The 22,127-nt window shown below is 43.6% G+C and overlaps 1 protein-coding gene across 5 annotated transcripts in view; it reads right to left on the bottom strand.

Moving 5' to 3' along the window:
• The window catches only part of LOC100799939 (protein FAM91A1), a 72,983-nt gene that overhangs the window by 45,683 nt on the left and 5,173 nt on the right, over positions 1-22,127 (bottom strand). The window contains exon 2 of one of the 5 annotated variants that reach the window (XM_041008611.1): positions 437-17,810. The exons of the other annotated variants lie outside the window; for them this stretch is intronic. Coding sequence (XP_040864545.1) covers positions 5,525-8,335 — 2,811 coding nt within the window. The 5' untranslated portion in view covers positions 8,336-17,810 and the 3' untranslated portion in view covers positions 437-5,524. Of the gene's footprint in view, positions 1-436; positions 17,811-22,127 lie in introns of those variants that run through there. 5 annotated transcript variants of the gene reach the window in all.

Raw genomic sequence — 22,127 nt, 5'->3', positions numbered from 1 at the left:
CTCGTAACCTAGGATAAGAAACTTGCTTGTGAATCAAGGGGAAACATGTTTTAATTCTGTTATTTTCTAATTCAAATTTGTTTGCTGTTTAATTTACAAAAACAAACAGCCCCCCAATTCATTACTGTTTTATTACTATCTGTTATGAACATTTGGTTGACCATTGCTCATTGGAAGACGACCTAGGATCACTTCCTAGATACTGCATTTTTAATGTTTATTTGATTCGGGTACGATCTCGATCAATAATATATAAGATACGGCTTGAGTAGACTAAGATGAAATTATTGTAGACATATTTTTTAAAAAAATATTTAATATAATTATATATTCAAAAAATTGGATTAAAAATTGTTAATTTAACTAATAATAATTTTTGTTTGGCTATATTAGTGTAAATCATCTCTAATCCATACATTTTTTAATATTATGCTCTTTTTATTTTCTTTTGATATACTTTGTGCTTTAATGACTTGAATTCAATATGATTTTGTTTATCAATTATTTTTGGATTTTTACATTACTTATACGAAATTTTATAAGTTTATTTTTTTAGTTAGGCTCATGGGCCAAGCCAGGCTTTTATGTAAGCCGAGCCGAGCCTTAAAAAAAAGCCTATGACAGATAATGAGCCAAGCTCAAGCCTTACGTATTCAACTCAAGCCGAGCTCAAGCCTAGTAAAGCTTGGCTTGGCTTGGCTCATTTCCACCCCTAGTTGGCGGACCTAGCAGTAGAAGAAGTGTCATGCGTAGGAAGATCGTTTACTTGGTTTAGACCAAACGGGACTGCAAAAAGCAAACTTGACAGATTTTTCGTCTCCGATGAATGGATTTCAAAATGGACTGGATCTACGCAGTTTATTTTGAATAGAAATTTTTTGGACCACTGTCCTATTTTGCTTAGGGCTAAATTTGTGGATTGGGGACCCAAACCCTTTAGGGTTATGGACTGCTGGCTGAAAGATATGGCATTCCAGAATCTAGTCAAGGAGACCTGGTCAAATACACAACCAAGGGGGTGGGGGGGGGGGTAAGCTTTAAAAATCAAATAAACGGGGCCAGAATAGAGAGAGAAATGCATAGAGAGAGAAACACTGGGTGGGGGAGAGATAGGTCTAGAGGAAAGGCATTTCAGAGTGACGGAGTGAATCCCAGGGAGGCAACCCGACGGGTTTATGCCAGAAACAGAGGAAAAGCCCAGCAACACTATGTTGTGACGAACTGGAGAGATAATAAGGATATCACATCCTTTTATTTCACCCGTTTCGGAGATGATGTTACAGAAAGGGAGCTATGGTATCATTTCAAGAAGTGGGGAGACGTCCGGGAGATCTTCATACCAAACCGAAGAAACTACATGGGAAGAAGGTATGGACTTGTCAGATTCAAAGGGATACGAGATACGAGATACACGGCAAGGCAGCTGGATAACATAGTAATTGGCGGGCTGAAGCTATATGTTAATATCCCTAAGTTCGGACGGGAACAGCCAAGGAAGGAGGAAACAGGCAGTAAACCACAGAATTATAAGGAGGAGACTCTAACAGAGATTGATCGCGCCAGACAAACAAACCAGACAAAACCATTTTCCTACCTGGATGCGTTGACACGCACTAACTGGGTACCGAGACATCGAATGGCTCCCAACAGCCAACCCAACAGTCGTGGATCCTCAACATCTTCGGTCCACATTGAAATTGGGCCAGAAGACACCAAATGGTTGAAAGATGCGTGGATAGGACGATTAAAAAACCCAGCAATGTTTGAGAGGGTGGAGGATGAGATATGGTGGCCGACAGGACTAGACTTAAAGCCCAAATACATAGGTGATGACTTAGTTCTACTCTTTGATCTCACTGACGAGGTGGCAGAGCAAGTCATGGATAGTGGAATAGACGGAGGCACTCCGTTATTCTACTCCTTGGAAAGATGGAGCCCGAACATACGAATAGGAAATAGGCTGACCTGGGTTCATGTTTGGGGAATTCCACTTCAAGCTTGGAGTATGAAACATATTCAGAAGATGATGGCGGTTATGGGTGAAATGGTTGACATGGACGATGATGCGGAGGATAAACGACGGCTGGATAGAGCAAGGGTGCTCATTAAGACCCCATGGAGGCCGACAATACAACACACCATTAACGTGCATGTTGTAGAGGAGTGCGGGAGTGTCTATCACGACCGTAATGGGAGGGATCGAAGCATAGGAGGATCGTTGGAGGAAATCAACTCCGATGATATCCACCTGGACTGCAACACGCCAGCCTCGACGGAGAAAGGGAGGTTCGAAGAGGTTCCGCACCGTTGGACGGAGAAGATGTCGGGGACGATGATAACCGAAAACCAGTGGAGAAACGAATTACCCAATAGTCAAAGAAAATGCTCTTACCCACTGGTTATCGATGCTGACCGGGAGTCGTTTGGTGAAAAAAAGCAGCAACCCGAGGCCGAACAGAAAGATACCCAATTGCGGATAACAACGGTCACCGACAACAGTGACGTTGAAGCCAAACAAGGGCAGGCATTGTGCGAGGACACTCTCATCATGGCAGAAGAGCCTCAGAACTTTCATGAAAATGGAAATTTGGAGAAGGGGGAAAGTAGCGGGATAAGTAATGAAGAGGAAGCACGTGACGAGCCACAGCTTGAAGACAGCTGGCAGTCACGTGATATTTTTAAAAAAAAGGAAGCAAATGTAGTGACTGAAGGAAACTCTCTGGGGCAGGATTGCGTGGGTGTTAGTGGGCCACCTAACAGGATGGGCCTCAGTCCAGATAAACAGGTTTTGATACTTCACACCCCCAATGGAAAAGCAAGTAGTGTGGGCCTCAATCCAAAAAATAGCAAAGAGAAAACGGAGAACAGGTGGCTGATGTACTCAAGACAAAGGAGGGGCCAAAAGAAATCCCTTTTGGGCCATTTTGATTCAACATCGACGAGAGAAATGCATGGACCTAATCCACAAAATCAGTTCACACACACCGGGATACAGCAAGGGACACTACATGGTGCAGGCCCGTTACACAGCTGCAACACATCTGTCCATAATGATGGTTTAGGTGCAAACTCAGAATCCAATAACCAGCATAATCAAGAGGCAGTTTACATCTGGAGCAAGGCTAAACAATTGGGGGTTTCAGGTGTGGAGGAGGAGAATATAGTTATTGAAAAAATTAACCAGATGGAAGAAAGAGACAAGACAGAAGCGGAAAGGCGGGGTGACAGCATAAGGAATCAATGAATATAGTTTCATACAATGTTAGGGGATTGGGGAGGGGTGTAAAGTGGGCAGCAATTAGAAGATCGAGAAAAATGGAGGCTGCGGATATGATTTGTATTCAAGAAACAAAGAAAGAAATCATTGACAATGCTATGTGTCAGGCGGTATGGGGGGATGTAGAAGTTTCATGGGAAATGCAGCCTGCTACCAACATAGCAGGTGGAATAATGTGCATGTGGTGTGAAAAATCTTTCAGGCTCCACAGGAAAGTAAGTGGAAATGGCTTTATACTCTTGGTGGGGGAATGGATTAGTGAATCACAGCAGGTCCATATAGTTACTATTTATTCCCCGTGTGACATCCATAATAAGAGACTTCTTTGGGATAATGTAAAGCAGCTAAAAGAAGCAACACCTGGGGGGTTGTGGAGTATCTTCGGAGATTTCAATTCCATCAGGGACCCAGATGAAAGATTTGGCAGTTGCCAAAGGGCATCAGCAGACAGCAGCATCAACGAATTTAATACATGGATTGATGATTTGGAGGTTCTTGAGGCACCATGGATGGGAAGAAAATTTACCTGGTACAAACCTAATGGTGCTTCCAGGAACAGGTTGGATAGGTTTCTAGTATCCCCGGAGTGGCTAGGAAGATGGCCTGCAAGCGTTCAGACTACTCTTGCCAGAAATTTCTCAGATCATTGTCCAATTATACTCCGATCTAAGGCTGTTGACAGGAATCCTAAACCTTTTAGGGTTTTGGACTGTTGGCTATCAGACAGTTCATTTAAGAAACTTGTTCACCAATGTTGGACATCTCATCAACAACCAGGATGGGGAGGATATGTTCTCAAAGAAAAATTTAAGAGATTAAAACAGAGGATGAAGAGTTGGAACAAGGAACAATACGGTTATACTTTCAAAAAGGTTAAAAAGATTGAATCAGAACTAAATAAATTGGAGGAAGACACCATCCAGAGGCAGCTATCTGTACAAGAAGACATGAAGAGAAAACAATTACAGGAAGCCTTATGGGTTGCGGTCCAAGCTCATGAATCCATGTTGAGGTAGAAAGCAAGATCGAGATGGATCAAGGATGGTGATTGCAATTCACGCTACTTTCACCTATTGATGAGTGCTAATTGAAGGAATAATGCTATAAAAGGGCTCATGCTTGATGGACAATGGATAGATGAGCCTCAAAAGGTGAAGGAGGAAGTCAGGGCTTTCTTTTCACAAAGATTTCAAGAAGCGGATTATTGCAGACCCAGGCTTGATGGTATTAATTTTCAGACCATCAACCAACATCAGAATAATATGTTGGTGGCTCCTTTCCAAGAAGAGGAAGTAACGCAAGCTGTTTGGGATTGTGGGAGTGACCGATGCCCGAGGCCTGATGGTTTCAATTTCAAGTTCATAAAGAAGTTTTGGCACCTGTTCAAACCTGATGTCCTTCGCTTTTTAGACGAATTTCATGCAAATGGTGTTTTCCCTAGGGGATGTAATGCATCCTTCTTAGCATTAATCCCCAAAGTGTCTGAGCCACATATCCTGAATGATTATCGACCTATCTCCCTTATAGGTTGTATGTATAAGATTGTGGCGAAACTATTGGCTAAAAGATTGAAGGAGGTGATGTCATCCATCATTAACGAGGCCCAATCTACTTTCATTGAAGGGAGGCATTTACTTCATAGTGCACTCATAGCGAATAAGGTGATAGATGAAGCAAAGAGGAGTAACAAATCATGTCTTGTCTTCAAAGTGGATTATGAAAAGGCATATGATTCGATTTCATGGAATTTTCTGGTGTACATGCTGAAGAGAACAGGTTTTAGTCCGAAATGGGTCAAGTGGATTGAAGGGTGCGTGAAATCCGCATCTATTTCTGTTTTAGTGAATGGTAGCCCGACAACTGAGTTTCTACCTCAAAGGGGTCTTAGGCAAGGGGATCGATTGGCACCTTTCCTATTTAATATAGTTGTTGAAGGTTTGACGGGGTTGATGAGGAGAGCTATAGAGGAAAATCTGTATAAGGGATTCCTAGTTGGTGCCAATAATGTGCCCATCAGCATCCTACAATATGCTGATGACACAATCTTTTTCGGAGAAGCATCTTTATTTTTGCTCAGCAAAAATAAGAATATATATATATAAATGAGTACCAGAGGTACTATAATACATGAAGATGCTATGAATACAACAGATTCAGAACACTAAGAATTTGTCTGAAGCCATAGGATAAAAATACATGCCCTGCATAGATAAATGATCCTATTACACATATTATCCCTCCCTAGAATTAGAAAGCTGCTTTGAGCTGTGAAGACCAGGAGCTAAATGACACTGTGAATCCCTTCTCCATATTCTTGAGCCATGACCAAAATAGAAAAATGGCATCATCCATGACCTTGCTTCCATCGAAGGAGTGGTTATGAAATACTACCCCATTACGATGCTTCCAAATGACCCATGTGAGCGCTACCCACCAACTCTTCCACCTTCTAGCTCTTACTCCATCAGCAAATCTGTTGTCGTGTTGCAGAAAATGATCTTTGGGATTATGAGGGAATGCACCCAAGGAGTTTACCCATGACTGAGTTTCCCACCAAAGAGGTAATGTTTTTGTGCAGTGAAAAAATAGATGAGCTGCGTCTTCCTCCGAGCTATTGCATAATGGGCATCTTGAGTCGTTTAACTCCACTTGTCGAACTCTAAGGTTTGTTCTTGTTGGCAAACGATTTTTAATGAGCCTCCATGCAAACACTCTTGATTTACTAGGAATCTTGAGGTTCCATAAGTCCACATAGGACCTATCTTCGGGAGACTCCCCTACTGCTTCCATGAGTAACCGGTATGCAGATTTAGTGGAGTAATTTCCACTCGGGTCGGCTTTCCAAACCCATACATCTGGTCTATCTTGGTGAATTGTAACTTGAGCTACCTCCTCTAGAAATTCAGCTGCCACCCCAATTTCATTATCAAATAAAGGCCTCCTCCATCTAAAATTCCATTCCCACCCTGCATCTTGTTGGCTCCCCATACTGCTGATACTTTGGTGATGCTGACTGGAAATGTGATATAATCTGGGATACTTTGACATTAATGAGCCACCAGCGCCTACCCACGGATCCTCCCAAAATCTGAATAAATCTCCACGCCCCACTCTCCATTCTGTTTGGTTTCTAAATACTGATGCATTCTGCTGCTGATTAATCTGCAGCAAATCCTTCCACCAGGAGGAAAATAGACTGCTCCTTCTTTCTTCAACAATGGATCTCCACCCTCCATACTTCGAAATTAGAATTCTGGCCCACAAATCTCCCTGATTCTGAAACAACTCCCAGCTCCACTTTCCTAACAGCGCTGTGTTAAAAGCCCGAAGGCCTTTTATGCCAAGACCGCCTTTGTCTTTTGGGAGGCACACGGTCTTCAAATTGACCCAGGCAATCTTACGCTGCTCCAAATCTCCTCCCCATAGGAATGAACGCTGAATTCTGGTTAACTTGTCAATGACTTTGTCCAGAATCCTGAAAAAAGATAGCAGGTATATAGGAAGCGCTGTTAATACAGAATTTATCAAGGTGACTCTCCCTCCAAAGGAAACGTATTTTTGTTTCCAACTAGCTAACTTTCTTTTGCACTTCCGAACGACAGGCTCCCAGATTGCGCTGTGTCTTGGATTAGCCCCAATTGGGATACCAAGATAAACAAATGGCATAGACAGCACACTACTATTTAAATAATCAGCAGCTTCTTTCCTCCAATCTTCAGATTTGCAAATTGTCCCAAATTGACTCTTTGCAAAATTAATTTTAAGCCCTGATATCAGCTCGAAGCATCTAAGGATGGCTTTAAGGACCATCACATTCTGCATGTTAGCCTCCCCAAAAAAGATGGTATCGTCAGTATACTGCAATATGCTAACTGGTTCCTTATTCTTTCCCGCTAGGAAACTGTTATAAAGCTTTTTGTCCACTACTTCCCGCATCAATCCTGATAATCCTTCAGCGGCTATATTAAACAATAGAGGAGCTAAAGGGTCCCCTTGCCGCAAGCCTCTTTGAGGAGTAAATTCAGTAGTAGGACTGCCGTTGACTAGGACTGAAACCGAAGCTGAAGTGAGACAGCCCATTATCCATTCTATCCATTTAGAACAGAATCCCAGCTGGCTCATCATGTGAGATAGGAACGACCATGAAACAGAATCGTATGCTTTTTCATAATCAACCTTAAAGACTAAGCATGGTTTTTGACTCCTTTTTGCCTCCTCCACTACCTCGTTTGCTATTAAGGCACTGTGCAATAAGTGTCTTCCCAGTAAGAAAGCGGATTGCCTCTCATCTATGATATCCTGCAATACTGGCTTCAATCTATTGGCAAGTATCTTGGCTAGAATTTTGTAAACACAGCCAATTAACGAGATAGGCCTGAACTCGTTAAGAGATTGAGGATCTCTCACTTTGGGGATTAGAGCGATGAACGATGCATTCCCACCCTTTGGGAAAATGCCATTGGTGTGGAACTCGTCGAAAAACCTTAGGAAGTCAGGTTTTATTATCTCCCAAAAGTGCTTGATGAAGTTAAAGTTTAAGCCGTCCGGTCCCGGGCTTTTATCACTACCGCATTCCCAAACTGCTGCCTTTACTTCTTCCTCTTTAAAGGCACTCACCAACATACCATTCTGCTGTGTACTGATACCCTTTAGTCTGATTCTTGTCAGCTGAGGCCTATGAGGATCAGGTTCACAAAATCTGGCCATGAAAAAACTCCTGACTTCTTCTTTGACTCTGGTTGGATCATCCACCCAAACGCTGTCAATAAACACACCTTTTACTGTATTACTCCTACGTTTTGAGTTCATGAGCAAATGAAAATATCGGGTGTTGCAATCCCCCTCTCTTAACCATCTGGACCTTGCCTTCTGGCGCAGCAAAGATTCGTGGAGTTGTGCCGCTGACCATAGATCCTCCTGCAACTTTTTCCACGCTGCCACTTCAGATGTAGTTAGCTGCCTGTCATTGCTGTTGATCTCTAAGTTGTTAAGCGCAGACTCCAGCTGCTGAACCTTCTTGGCAGTGTCACCAAATATTTGCTTGTTCCATTGCTTCATTCTCACCTTAAGTCTCTTAATCTTTTCTTTCAGAGAGTATCCCCCCCCACCCCCTTATAACTGTATTCTTCCAGCTCCCTTTAACTAGGTCTGTAAAATCCTTCTCTTTCAGCCAACAATCGAAGACCCTGAATGGTTTGGGTCCCCAATCGACGTTTGTGGATTTAAGCAAAATAGGGCAGTGATCCGAAAAATTTGTCCAGTATAAAATAAGTGTTGCCGGGCCACACGGACATCCAAGCATCTGAAATGAAAAATCTGTCTAGCTTACTCTTTACAGTTCCATTTGATCGATACCAAGTGAATCCTCTCCCCACGCATTGAGCTTCTTCCACTTCTAGCTCCGCTAACCAAGTGAAATGGCATTGCTATCTGCCTCCCTTTGAGTGACACTTACTCTCTCCGCCGGTTCTCTAATGCTGTTAAAATCACCCATTATGCACCAATTTCCATCTGCATTCTGACTTTTAAGCTGCTTAATGTCTTCCCACAAGGTGCGCCTACCAGGAGCATCACAGGGGAGTAAACATTCACTAAGAATATTCTCTGCATGTCTTGGATCCAAACGCCCTCCATGAATATAAAGCCCCTGCCAGTTATTCTCCTTTCAACCCGAAAGGCCTGATCATTCCAGATGCATAACAATCCACCTGCTGAATTTGATGCAGGCTGCGATTCCCAGCATAAATCAGACTCCCCCCACAATGCCTAACACGTGGATCTGTCAATAACTTCCTTCTTGGTCTCCTGCAAACACAGCATGTCCACATGGTGATATTTGACCAGCCTTCTGACTGCAGACCATTTAACCTCCCTTCCTAGACCACGAATATTGTAGGACAGAATATTCATGATAAATGATTCCTCCTTCCCAGTGTTTCAACTTCCTTTCTATCTCTGACCTCCATTTCTGCAATTTTGTCAATGATTTGTGTTGGATCAGTCCCACACAGCACTCCCAATTGATTCGCCATGTCCCATTGAGCTTTTGCCTCTGCATGCAGACTTGCGATGTCGGCCTCCCCAATTTGCGGTGCTCCCCCATGTTGGTGTTGTGTTTCGAAGTCATTTGAATCCTTCTCACTGTTTCCGTCATTAAGACTTGTCGTGCTGATCTGTTTTCCTACCTTGCCCAATGTTGTCTGTGACTGTCCATTCCCACCATTGCACTCCTCAAGGCCTGGATCTCGACTTGTACCCTGGGCCCATCTCTTTGTACCCCCTTTTTTCCTTGAATAAACTTGCATAGCACTTTCAGGTTGGTTTTGTTGAACTTCTATTTGGTTGTCTGGAGTCGAAGGTCTGTGAGGGCCCAATTTTGAGTTAGGCCCAATAGAGATCATGTTACTATCACGTGGTTCATTTAAAATGTCCTCCAATGACCCGTTGTTGGGGTTATTAATGCTTTGTCCCTCTTTTCTTTCGTGAACCTCGCCTACCCCCCACTCTCGGCTTTCGTCTGCACTGGCCATTAACGTGCTTGATAAAGGTTTCCCTTTTTGCGTAAGCCTCTTTGCTGCTCCTGCATGTTGACTTCCTCCTTGTTCATATCCGTCTCCTGCTTGTGTCAGGTCACCAACATCGAAGTGGGTCTTCGTTCCAATCTCAGTTCGTAGAGGATGCAGTACGATGTTAGGTCCGCATGCACTGCTGCTCTGGATATTACCCGTTGGATCAGTGGAATCCTTTTGACCTGCGGTTCTTGCCATGGCTTGCCGGCAGGTGGGATCGCCTTGTGAATCTGCGGCGAGAGAGCGCGGAGGGGAATCGCACAACCTCCACTGTGATGTGCCAGAATCTCCGTCTTCAGAAAGAATTTCTTCAAAGGAACCCCAGATGTCCCGATGATGTTGCATGCCGACAGTCTCTGCACTCCCGCTCTCCTCGACGATGAAAATTTCATGGGTGTCGCCGTCTATGTGAGCAGTGACCATATGCTCTAATAACGGTCTCCGAGGTGTTCTGATCAGAATGCGTGCTCTATCAAGCCGCTGCATGCTTTCGAAGTCGTCATCAACCTCAACCAAATCACCCCACTTCAGCCACGATTCTCCGTAGGTTATCGATATTCCATGCAACTAAGGGGACACCCCAACACTGCACCCATATCAATCTGTTACTTGGCTTAATCTTCGAGTTCCATTTCTCCAGCTCATAGAATGCCGAGGTGCCATGATTTGTTTCTTCCCTAATCAACTCCTGTGCTTTTGTGTCTGAAAGCCCGAGAAGGAGGACCATGTCATCTCCGAGGTATTTGGGTGATACCTCTGTTCCAAGAATCCATGAAAGTTCATCTTCAACTCGTTCAAAGATTTGTTGTCTCTTCAATCTTCCTACCCATGTGTCTGTGTATCTCCTCCTCGATTCCTCCGAAATCTCCATTGTGACCGTCGAATGCAATCCCCCGTGTTCCCCCGAGAACGAAGGGGAGCTTCGTTGTCGTCCCAAGCTGGCTGTATTTGAGATTACAGCCTCTGTGTATGACCTCCTCATGTTTGGAGCTACTTCCGCCCTACCCCTTTGGTTTCCACCCTCCTTCTGCCACCCATGTTTAGCTATGTTTTTTCTGGCTTCTCCTTCCCTCTCCCATACTTTGGGATGTTCACATGCAATTTCAGACCCCCCACAATGATATTGTCCAGCTGTCTTTCCATGTAGCTCGCATTTGAAACTCCTTTGTAACGCACAAACCCATATCTTCTTCCTTCTTTGTTTCTCTGTTTAGGGATGAATATCTCCCTCACATCCCCCAGCTGTTTAAAATAGCCCCATAAATCCTTCTCCGTTACGTTCTTAGAGAACCTGGTGAAGCAGAAGGATGTGATGTCGGCTCTGTCGCGCCAGTTAGCGTGATGGGAGACGTGTTGCTGTCCAGGCCTCTCTCCGCCAAGGTGTTTTCTAGGAGCTGCCGCCGAATGCCTTCCAGCTCTCTCTCCTTACCTTTCTGTTCCTCACAGTGATCCACTCTCTTTCTCTCTCTCTCTCTCGTTGTCTCTCTCTTTCACTCTCTCTCTGTCTCTTTCTCTCCTCACAACTAGGATCTCACAAGGATTTTTTTTTTTGCTCAGCAAAAATATATATATTAAATATTAAGAAGTACCAGAGGTACTGTAGATACAAAAAATGTTTAAAACAAAGCTGGTACAGAGAAATAAACCCCAGCTAAACCCCAACTCAAAAAACATACATGCTTCACCTCTTGGAAGAGGTGGCAGACAAAACCCTCCCTTTCTAATTAAACAAATACATCTGACAAATTGGACGACCACTGGTTGAAGTGAGTATCGAAGTCTTTTTCCATAACCTTGAGCCAGGACCAAAGTAAAAAGAGCGCGTCTTCCATCAGCTTACTTGCGTTAAAAGCTTGGTTATCAAAAACTAGCTTGTTTCTATGATGCCATATGGTCCTAGTGAGGGCTATCCACCAACAACTCCATCTCATATCCTTTGTTCGAGAAGCATTCAACCTGCAATGATGCAAGAAGTGATCTTTCGGATCTTTAGGGAAAGCACCCACTGATTTGACCCATGCGAGTGTCTCCCACCACAAGGGAAGAACCTTGCTGCAGTTGAAAAAAAGGTGCGCTACATCTTCATCGAAGTTGTTATAGAACGGGCATAGTGGATCAGCTATCTCCACTTGTCTTCCTCTTAAATTCAGCTTCGTTGGTAGACGGTCTTTGATGAGCCTCCATGTAAATACCTTTGCCTTGGGTGGTATTTAAGTTTCCACAGAAGCGAGAAACTCCCATCCTCTGATTCCCCCCTTACTTCCCCCAGCAGAAACTTATATGCAGATCTGGTCGAATAAATTCCATTTGAGTCATGCTTCCAAACCCATGAGTCTGATCCTTGATGCTGTACTGCTAGCCCTCCTGTTTCTTCTAGGAATTCAGCAGCCATTGTAGCCCTCCTGATCCTTGGGTGGTATTTTAAGTTTCCTCTAGGGATCTCACAAGGATAATAGGTGGGAATGACACTTTATTTGGAGAAGACCACTGTTCGATTGTGAAATCAAATGAGCAATCAGCTTCCTTAGCGAGGTAGATGGCAAGACCATACAGCAACAAGGAGAGTATGAATGGGAGTGGATAGGACATCCATCAGGCACATATTCTACTCATAGTGCCTATCAGTTGTTATGGGAAGGGGGAGCAGCTGCAAGTAATGATGATTGTTTTATGGAGTTGTGGAAATTGAAGATCCCTAGTAAGATCGCTGTTTTCGCGTGGAGATTATTTAGAGATAGATTACCTACAAAGAAAAATCTGCAGAGGAGACAAGTGCAGATCATGGATTTGTCTTGCCCATTTTGTGGATGTATGGAGGAGGAGGCGGCCCATTTATTCCTTCATTGCGCCAAGATACACCCTATATGGTGGGAGACTATGTCTTGGATGAATATTAAAAGTGTGTTTCCATCAAACTCGAGACAACATCTCATCCAACACTCATATGTTCAGGTGGATGGCATAAGGGTCAAGAGATGGCAATGTTGGTGGATGGCTGTAGTTTGGTCCATTTTTATTTTTTATTTTTTTGGTCAGCAAAGATAAATATATATTATAGAAGAATCTGAGTACCAGAGGTACCGTGATTACAATAAAGACCAGTAAGATGGTTCCTAAGGGCAGACTAGAACAGTCTCGATGGGAACCAAACTGGATAATGTAATTATACAGCTATCAAGACCCTATGACTTCTATCCTTATCTAACAACAAAAGCCTCTATAATGTTAGATGACCATTGATTATAATTTGTTACAAAATCCTTCTCATAGTTTCTGAGCCATGTCCAAAGCAGAAATATAGCATCCTCCATTAATTTGTTTCCATTGAAGATCCCATTTGAGAATATGATGTTATTCCTCATCTGCCACACAGACCATGTAAGCGTCACCCACCAGACCCTCCACCTACTAGCACAAATTCCTTTGACCCCATCAATCATATGTTGGGCAAAATGTTGCCTTGGGTGCTGTGGAAATACAGTAGAGATGTTCACCCAGGACATGGCTTCCCACCAAAGAGGTATAATTTTGCTGCACTGGAAAAATAAGTGTGTTGTATCCTCCACTATGCTTCTACAGAATGGGCAAGTTTGGTCATGGATTTCCACCTGCCGCCTATTCAGGTTTGCTTTAGTGGGCAATCAATCTCGAAGTAACCTCCAAACAAAAACTGCAGCTTTGGATGGGATCCTCAATTTCCATAATTGTACAAAATCTGCAACATCGTCCCCCTACACTGCATCCCCCCTCAACATATCATAATCAGTTTTTGCTGAGTATTTGCCAGATGGGTCTGGAACCAGACCCAATCATCCCTGCAGTTGAACTGAACCTTCACACCTGCCACCTCATTTATGAAACTGTCAGCCATAGATACCTCACTATCGAACAAGTGTCGCCTCCATTTGAAGTCCCATTCCCATCCTGTGCCTTTGTGATCTCCCATTTGCTGAATAAGGTGATTCTGTTGGCAAGTAATAAGATATAGCCTTGGATATTTGGCTGCCAGTGCTGTCCCACCATGAGTCCACTTATCCTCCCAAAATTTGATTCGATCACCACACCCCAACTTCCACACCATACCATTGAGAAAAGCATACTCTTGTTACAGATGGTGAAGTGCCAATTTCAGATCCCGCCACCAAAATGAATCATTAGAATCTCGAGATGCTTCATCCAAACTCCTCCATCCTCCATATTTTGATTCCAACACTCTAGCCCATAGCTCTTTGTGATTTTGAAATAAACTCCATTTCCATTTGCCCAACAATGCAAGGTTGAAGCTGTTAATATCCTTGATTCACAGCCCCCCTTTTTCTTTTGGAAGGCACACCGTCTCCCATTTGACCCATGCAATCTTGATTTGATCAGGGCCACCACCCCAAAGGAATCTTCTCTAAATGCCCTCCAATCTTTCTATCACCCTTGTAGGAGCCCTGAAAAAACAAAGAAAATAAATGGGAATAGATGTTAGGATTGACTGTAAGAGTGTCACTCTCCCCCCAAATGATATATGTCTTTGCTTCCACCTAGCTAATTTCCTCTCACATTTTCTGAGAATAGGATCCCACAACTGACACCTTCTCGGGTTATCCCCAATGGGATTCCCAAGTAAACAAAAGGGATGGACAGCAGACTGCAGTTCAGGAAATCAGCTGCATTTTGCTTCCACATCTCCGGCATACCAATTGCTCCAAAGCTACTTTTTGCAAAATTAATTTTGAGCCCTAATACAAGTTCAAAGGTCCTCAAGATTGATTTGATTGCATTAATATTCTCCAAAGTCGCCTCCCCGAAAAATATTGTATCATCCGCATATTGTAACAAGCTAATGCTCACTTTGTGACTTCCCACTTAATACCCTCTGAATATATTTTTCTCCACAGCTTGTCTCATCAATTCTTTTAGACCCTCAGCAACTATATTAAAAAGAAGTGGCGCTAGTGGATCGCCTTGTCTAAGGCCTCTTTGAGGTGTGAATTCAGTCGAGGGACTCCCATTCACCAAGATCGAAACAGATGCAGAAGACAAACACCCCACAATCCATTGTATCCATTTGGGGCAGAAATCCATCCTTCTCATCATGTATTTCAGAAATTCCCATGATACCGAGTCATAAGCCTTCTCATAGTCAACTTTGAACACAAGACATGGCTTTTTACTTCTCTTAGCCTCCTCCACCACTTCATTTGCTATAATGACGCTGTGCAGCAGGTGCCTACCGCCTATAAAGGCAGATTACCGTTCATCTCTAATGGATGGCATCACTTTCTTCAATCTGTTGGCCAATAGCTTGCTCACTATCTTGTAAACGCAACCTATTAGGGAAATATGTCTGTAATCATGCAGGGATTGCGGATCAGCCACCTTAGGAATCAATGCTATAAAAGAGACATTGCTTCCTTTTGGGAAACATCCGTTAACATAAAATTCGTCCAGGAAGCGCAGGATATCAGGCTTGATGGTGGGCCAAAATTTCTTAATGAACTTGAAATTAAAACCATCAGGGCCTGGGCTTTTCTCGCTCCCACAACCCCATACGGCCTCCTTTACTTCCTCCTCCCGAAACCTCTCAATCAGCATATCTTTCTGCTGTTGGCTAACTGCCTGAAATGGGATTCCATCTAATGTTGGTCTGTGAAAGTCAGATTCCTGAAATCTCTTTAAGAAGAACAATCTGACTTCCTCCTTCACCTTTTGGGGTTCTTCAACCCATGACCCATCAATCAGGATCCCTTTCATTAAGTTATTTCTTCGATTTGCATTCATCAATAAGTGAAAGTATCTTGAGTTATAATCTCCTTCTTTAATCCACCTGGACCTAGATTTTTGTCTCAGTAGCGACTCTTGAGAATGGGCAGCTGCCCACAAATCTTGCTGCAGCTGCTTTGTAACATTGGCCTCCTGGGGGGATAAAAATTTGTCAATTGTCTGCTCTTCCAGCCTATTTAGCTCCTCCTGAATCTGCTTGTACTTCTTGAAAGTGTCCCCGAACTGCTCCTTGTTCCAAATCTTCAGTCTTCTTTTGAGGCGTTTTAATTTTTCTTTAAGCACAAAACCACCCCATCCTCCTAGCAGAGAAGATGTCCAGCATTCATGGACTGTTCTCTTGAAAGAGCTATCCTTCATCCAGCAATCCAGAACCTTAAAAGGTTTGGGTCCCCAGTAAATGATCTTTGACCTAAGCAAGATAGGACAATGATCAGAAAAGTTTCTCTCTAAGGTGAATTGAGTGGTATCAGGCCATTTTGCAATCCATTCATGAGATATCAAAAATCTGTCCAACTTGCTTTTAGCTGAACCATTTGGTCTAAACCAAGTGAATTTTCTGCCCACCATTTGGCAGATGCGAAACAGAGTTATTTTCTCCAATGCACTTTTCAATGGCAACAAGTTCCTCAAGGATGCTATATTCTTAATATGGACTTGGCTAAGAAATATGGAGAAAGATTTCATCATTCATTTTAATCAATGGTCAAGTCAAATTCGACAAGGATTTTTGTATTAGTAGGGGTAGCTTTTCTTGGATTTCTAGCAGTTGTTCTACTTATGTAGCCATTTTTTTTTATCAGCAAAAGATATGTATATATATTAATAAAGTACCAGAGGTACCAAAGATACAAATTACAAATAGATAGCCAAAGGTATGGGTCCGAGGCTGACTGAATGGAGTCAGGCTAGGAACCAAGTCAGGCTACATAAAGGGAGAAATTAAAATTGACCATCACTACTTATAAAAGCCTATGCTAAGGTTGCTAGACCAAATGTTGTAGTGAGTGGCAAAATCCTTCTCCAAGTTCCTAAGCCAAGTCCAAAGTAAGAAAATTGCATCATCTAACATTTGGTTGGCATTAAATATATGATTTGAGAAGATGAGGTTATTTCTATGCTTCCAAATGGTCCATGTCAATGCTAACCACCACCACTGCCACCTAGTGGCCCCAATACCCTCTGTTGCTGCAGCTACATGTTGAAGGAAATGTTGTTTTGGGTCATTGGGGAGAGGTCCCACAAGGCGCACCCAAGACAAAGATTCCCACCACACAGGAATGACTTTGCTGCAGCGAAAAAACAGATGACTGGCATTCTCCTCCACGCTTCTGCAGAAAGGGCAAGTGTTGTCAACTACTTCAATTTGTCGCCTTCTCAAATTAGCTCTTGTCGGCAGCCTATCTTTGAGTAATCTCCACGCGAAGACCAGAATTTTATTTGGGACCTTGAGTTTCCACAAGTCTTCAAATACTCTGTCCTGAATCTCCTCTGTTATCTCCCCCTTCAACACCCTATATGCACCGTTAACTGAGTAATGACCGCTTGGCTCTAGTAGCCACACCCACTGATCTCTAGACTGAGCCTGAATTCTGCACTGATCAATATCTCCTAAAAATGAAACAGCCATGTCTATCTCGTTGTCAAACAATGATCTCCTCCATTTAAAGTCCCATTCCCACCTTGTTTGCCTGAAATTTCCCATCTGCTGTATGGTTTGGTTTTGCTGGCAAGATATAGCATACAATCTAGGATACTTACTTAACAATGTTCCCTCACCTCCTCTCCAATTATCCTCCCAAAATCTAAACTGATCACCACATCCCACCTGCCATGAGATTGCTGATTGGATTGTGAGACCATGAAGTGGATGTTGATCCAATAATTTTAAGTCCCGCCACCATATGGATTCGCTACTAATTCGGGGTAGTTCGCTCAGATTTCTCCAGCCACCATATTTAGACTCAAGGACCCTTACCCACAATTCCCTCTGGTGCTGAAACATTTTCCATTTCCACTTGCCCAACAATGCTAGATTAAATGTGTTGATGTCTTTAATTCCCAAGCCTCCATGTTCTTTTGGAAGGTACACTGACTCCCACTTAATCCAAGCTATCTTGTTTTGATCATGTGTACCTCCCCAAAGAAATCTCCTTTGTATGCTAACCATCTTGTCCTCCACCTTTTTAGGTACCCTGAAAAATGAGAAAAAATAAATAGGAATGGAATTAAGAACAGACCGTATAAGTGTCACTCTCCCCCCAAAAGACAGATGTCTTTGCTTCCATTTCGATAGTTTTCTCTCACACTTGTTAATACAGGGTCCCACGTCTAACGTAATCTTGGATTCGCTCCAATAGGAACACCTAGGTAGGTGAAAGGAAAGGACATCAAGCTACAGTTGAGGTAACTAGCTGCCTCAGACTTCCATTGATCCGGTACACCAAAAGTCCCAAAACTACTTTTAGCAAAGTTAATTTTGAGGCCAGATACAAGTTTGAAAGTCCTCAAAATTGCCTTGATTGCTTTGACGTTCTGCATAGTAGCTTCTCCAAAGAAAATTGTATCGTCTGCCTATTGTAGAACACTAACTTCCACCTGATTCACACCAACTGAGAAACCCCTATAAAGACCTTTTCGAATAGCTTGTGACATTAGGCCACTTAGGGCTTCAGCAATGATGTTAAAGAGGAGTGGTGCTAGGGGATCCCCTTGCCTAAGTCCTCTTTGAGGGAGAAACTCCTGGGATGGACTACCATTTATAAGGATCGAGACAGATGTGGATTTTAGACACCCCTCAATCCAATGAATCCATCTGGAGTAGAAACCCATACGCCTTAGCATATACAGCAAGAAATCCCAAGACACTGAGTCATACGCCTTCTCGTAATCAACCTTGAACACGATGCATGGCTTGTTGCTCCTTTTAGCTTCATCAACCACCTCATTTGCTATTACCACGCTGTGCAACATGTGTCTTCCTTCTATGAATGCTGATTGGCTTTCATCTATGAGGGTGTGCATAACCTTTTTTAGTTTGTTGGCCAGAATCTTAGCCACTACCTTATACATGCATCCAATTAGCGAGATGGGTCTATAATCATTCAACAGGAGTGGGTCTGCCACTTTGGGGATGAGAGCAAGGAAGAATGCATTGGATCCTTTTGGGAAGATTCCGTTGACGAAAAATTCATCAAGAAATCGGAGGAAATCAGGTTGAAAGACGTGCCAAAATTGCTTAATGAATTTGAAATTCAGTCCATCTGGGTCTGGGCTCTTCTCACTCCCGCAACTCCAAATTGCCCTTTTCACCTCATCTTCCTGAAATCGAGCCACTAGCATATCATTTTGGTGACTATTAATAGTCTTGAAAGTAATCCCATCCAATCTAGGTTTGGCAAAATTAGGCTCTTGGAAGCGCTTCAAGAAGAACAATCTAACTGCCTCTTTAACTCTTGTCGGCTCTTCAGTCCACGACCCATCAATCATCACTCCCTTTAGACAATTATTTCTGCGGCTTGAATTAATCAGCAGGTGGAAATATCGGGAATTACAATCGCCTTCACTGATCCACCTAGATCTCGCTTTCTGTCTCAGTAAGGACTGATGTGATTGAGCTGCCATCCATAACTCTTCCTGAAGCTTCTTTCTAAGCGCTACTTCTTGAGGCTCTAGAATTCTGTCAATGGTGTCCTCTTCCAATTTGTTTAAGTCTTCCTCTATCTTCTTATACTTCTTGAGTGTGTTACCGAATTGGTCCCTGTTCCAGTTCTTGATATCGGCTTTGAGTCTTTTGATTTTCTCCTTTAGTACGAATCCTCCCCAACCACTTTGCTGATTGGAAGACCAGCTTTGATGAACGGTCTCCCTGAAGGATGAGTCTGTGAGCCAGCAATCAAGGATCCTAAAAGGTTTAGGTACCCAATCAACGCATTTAGATCTAAGTAAAAGAGGACAATGATCAGAAAAATTGCTGTCCAGTGTGTATTGTGCAGTCCCTGGCCATTTAGAGAACCATTCGGGGGATAACAAGAATCTATTAAGCTTGCTTTTAGCCGAACCATTTGGTCTGAACCATGTGAATTTTCTGCCAACCCACGGTGCTTCCTCCACCTCCAACTCCGCAATCCAATCATTAAACTCCCTAGAGCTGCCATCTTCCACAGCTCTCTAACATACACCCACTCTCTCTGCCGACTGCCTAATGCTATTGAAATCACCTACTATGCACCATAGACCCCCAGATGTGGGAGTTTTCAGTTGCTTAATACTGTCCCACAACAGTCTTTTGTTCTGAATATCGCAGGGCGAGTAAATGTTGACAATGTGAACTCGTTCAGCCTCTTGAAGCCACGTTCCTATCAGCATGATAAATCCATTCCCAATGACCTTCCTCTCTAGCACAAAAGATTTCTCACTCCAAATACATAGGATGCCACCTGCTGCATTCGATGCAGGTTGAGCTTCCCAATTGATTTCATTATCCCCCCATAAAGCTTGACAAATAGATCTGTCAATTGTCTCCTTTGTTTCCTGGATACACAGCATATCTATGTGTTGAGTGTTGACCATCCTTCTAATTGCTGGCCATTTGACCCCCCTCCCTAACCCTCTTACATTGTAGGTGATGATATTCATGGGGTTGTCCTCCTGTTCCCCAATCTCTCAGCCTCTTTGATGTCTCTATCTTCCATTTCCATTATTTTCTGCACATATTCCTTTTGCATGGACCCAGTAGTTGCTCCTAAATCCATTGCCATGTTCCAAATATGCTCTGCCTCTTTAGTCGGATTATGAGCTAGAATTTCTTCCTCTGGTGCTGTTGCTGATATAGTGGTCTCGGGAGCTTTCTTCTTTTGCCAAGTTTTCCGCGAATAAAAGCTGAATGACTTATGTGGGCTCAGTTGACCTCTTAGCGGGCTGTCAAGGTATGGGGCTAAAGATATGCTGGGGGTGTGGGTAGCAAAAACCGATCCAGTATTATCCACTTCCTTCGGGTCACTTGGGTTTGAGGTTTAATGTGGTAAAGGCAACGCTGTGGTCAGGGCATTATGTGTGACTGCATATGGTTGGGCTTGTTTATATCCGCACATCTGATTTCGAGGGTGAAATGTGCTTGAAACATTTGGGTCCATTTGTTCCTTCACTAGGCTCTCGGGGTGTTGGGTTGGTAGAGTGGTGGGGGTGTAAGTAGCAGAAGTTGGCCCAAACTTATCATCCGCCTGCTGGTCACATGCTATGTTTGAGCTGAGTTTTTCTTTTCCTTTAGAGACAACGGTCTCCTGCACTCTGCATTTTCCACTTTCGGGTAAGGGTCGATGGCTCCCGACAGGGGTGCACATCCCCATGGACTGCATCTCGCCATTTTCATGCAAGGTCCGATGTCGGGCTTGTGGGTCAGCTGGCGTATACGTCACGGGGTCCTGTGGGGTGTCCTCTAGGCATGGGATTCTATCCTACTCCTGGACAAATGCGTATTCCCTCGGGTGCAAGCTTTACCCGTTGGGTAATCTTTTTTAGCAGTTCCGCCGGAAAGAAGCGCATGGCCGCCAATGTCTGAAGACCGACGCGCGCTATCTCTGGTCATCACTGTCGGCGATGAGGCCGTGTTGTCGGCTGTCGGTTTTGGGTCCGCCGCCATTGCTTGCAGATACAGTGGCGGCGCTGTGACGGACCGCGGCGAAGCCATGTAACTCTCCTCCAAAAGCACTTCCTCCGATGAGCTATCCTCCTTTCCGCGCCTGCAATAAGGTGGGTCTGCTAGACTTACACTTTCCTCGACGATGTGCACGTTGAAGATCTCCCCTTGCATGTGTACGCTGACTGTATGGTTGATTAGGGGACTGCAGGATGTTTTGATCAACACCCTTATCACATCCAGCTGCCGGAGATTCTCTACATCGTCTTCAACATCCACCATGTCGCCTACACCTGCTATAATCTTCTTAATATGCTGAGTATCCCACATCATTAGTGGAATCCCCCAACACCTAACCCAAATTAGCCTATGTCCTGGACGCATCCTCGAATTCCATTTCTCCATTGAGTAGAAGATGGGATCTTGTCCTTCAATCTGTTCTTCCATCAAGTTTCGGGCTTGGTCGTCTGTAAGTCCAAGAAGCAGGACCATGTCATCTCCGATGTATTTTGGCGATGTGGTAGCAGCTATTTCCCATGGGAGTTCTTCAACTCTGTCATACAGGGCCACGTTGTTCAATCTCCCCACCCATGCTTCCTTAAGCCACTTCTGCCCTGTTGCCGGTATATCGAGATACACCGTAGAGCGCGACCTGTAGTAGATACCATCATCCTTAGAAGAGCTGCCCCTCTGTGCCGTTGTTTGGAGGTTTCTCGTCACAGCTTCCGCATATGATCTGCCCTTCACTCCCACATTCATTTCTGGCTTCATTCTCAGGTACCTACCTCTGTGGTCCTCCTTTTGCTCTCCCATTGCTCTTCCCTGAACTGCTTGTTGTGACATTCCAAGCTTGTTTCTATCAAATTTAGGGATG

Source organism: Glycine max, chromosome 13 (genome assembly GCF_000004515.6).
Source record: "Glycine max cultivar Williams 82 chromosome 13, Glycine_max_v4.0, whole genome shotgun sequence".
NCBI classification, from domain to species: Eukaryota; Viridiplantae; Streptophyta; class Magnoliopsida; order Fabales; family Fabaceae; genus Glycine; species Glycine max.
The sequence above is the reverse complement of the archived record's forward strand: the minus strand, read 5'-3'. Positions and strand labels throughout refer to the sequence as shown.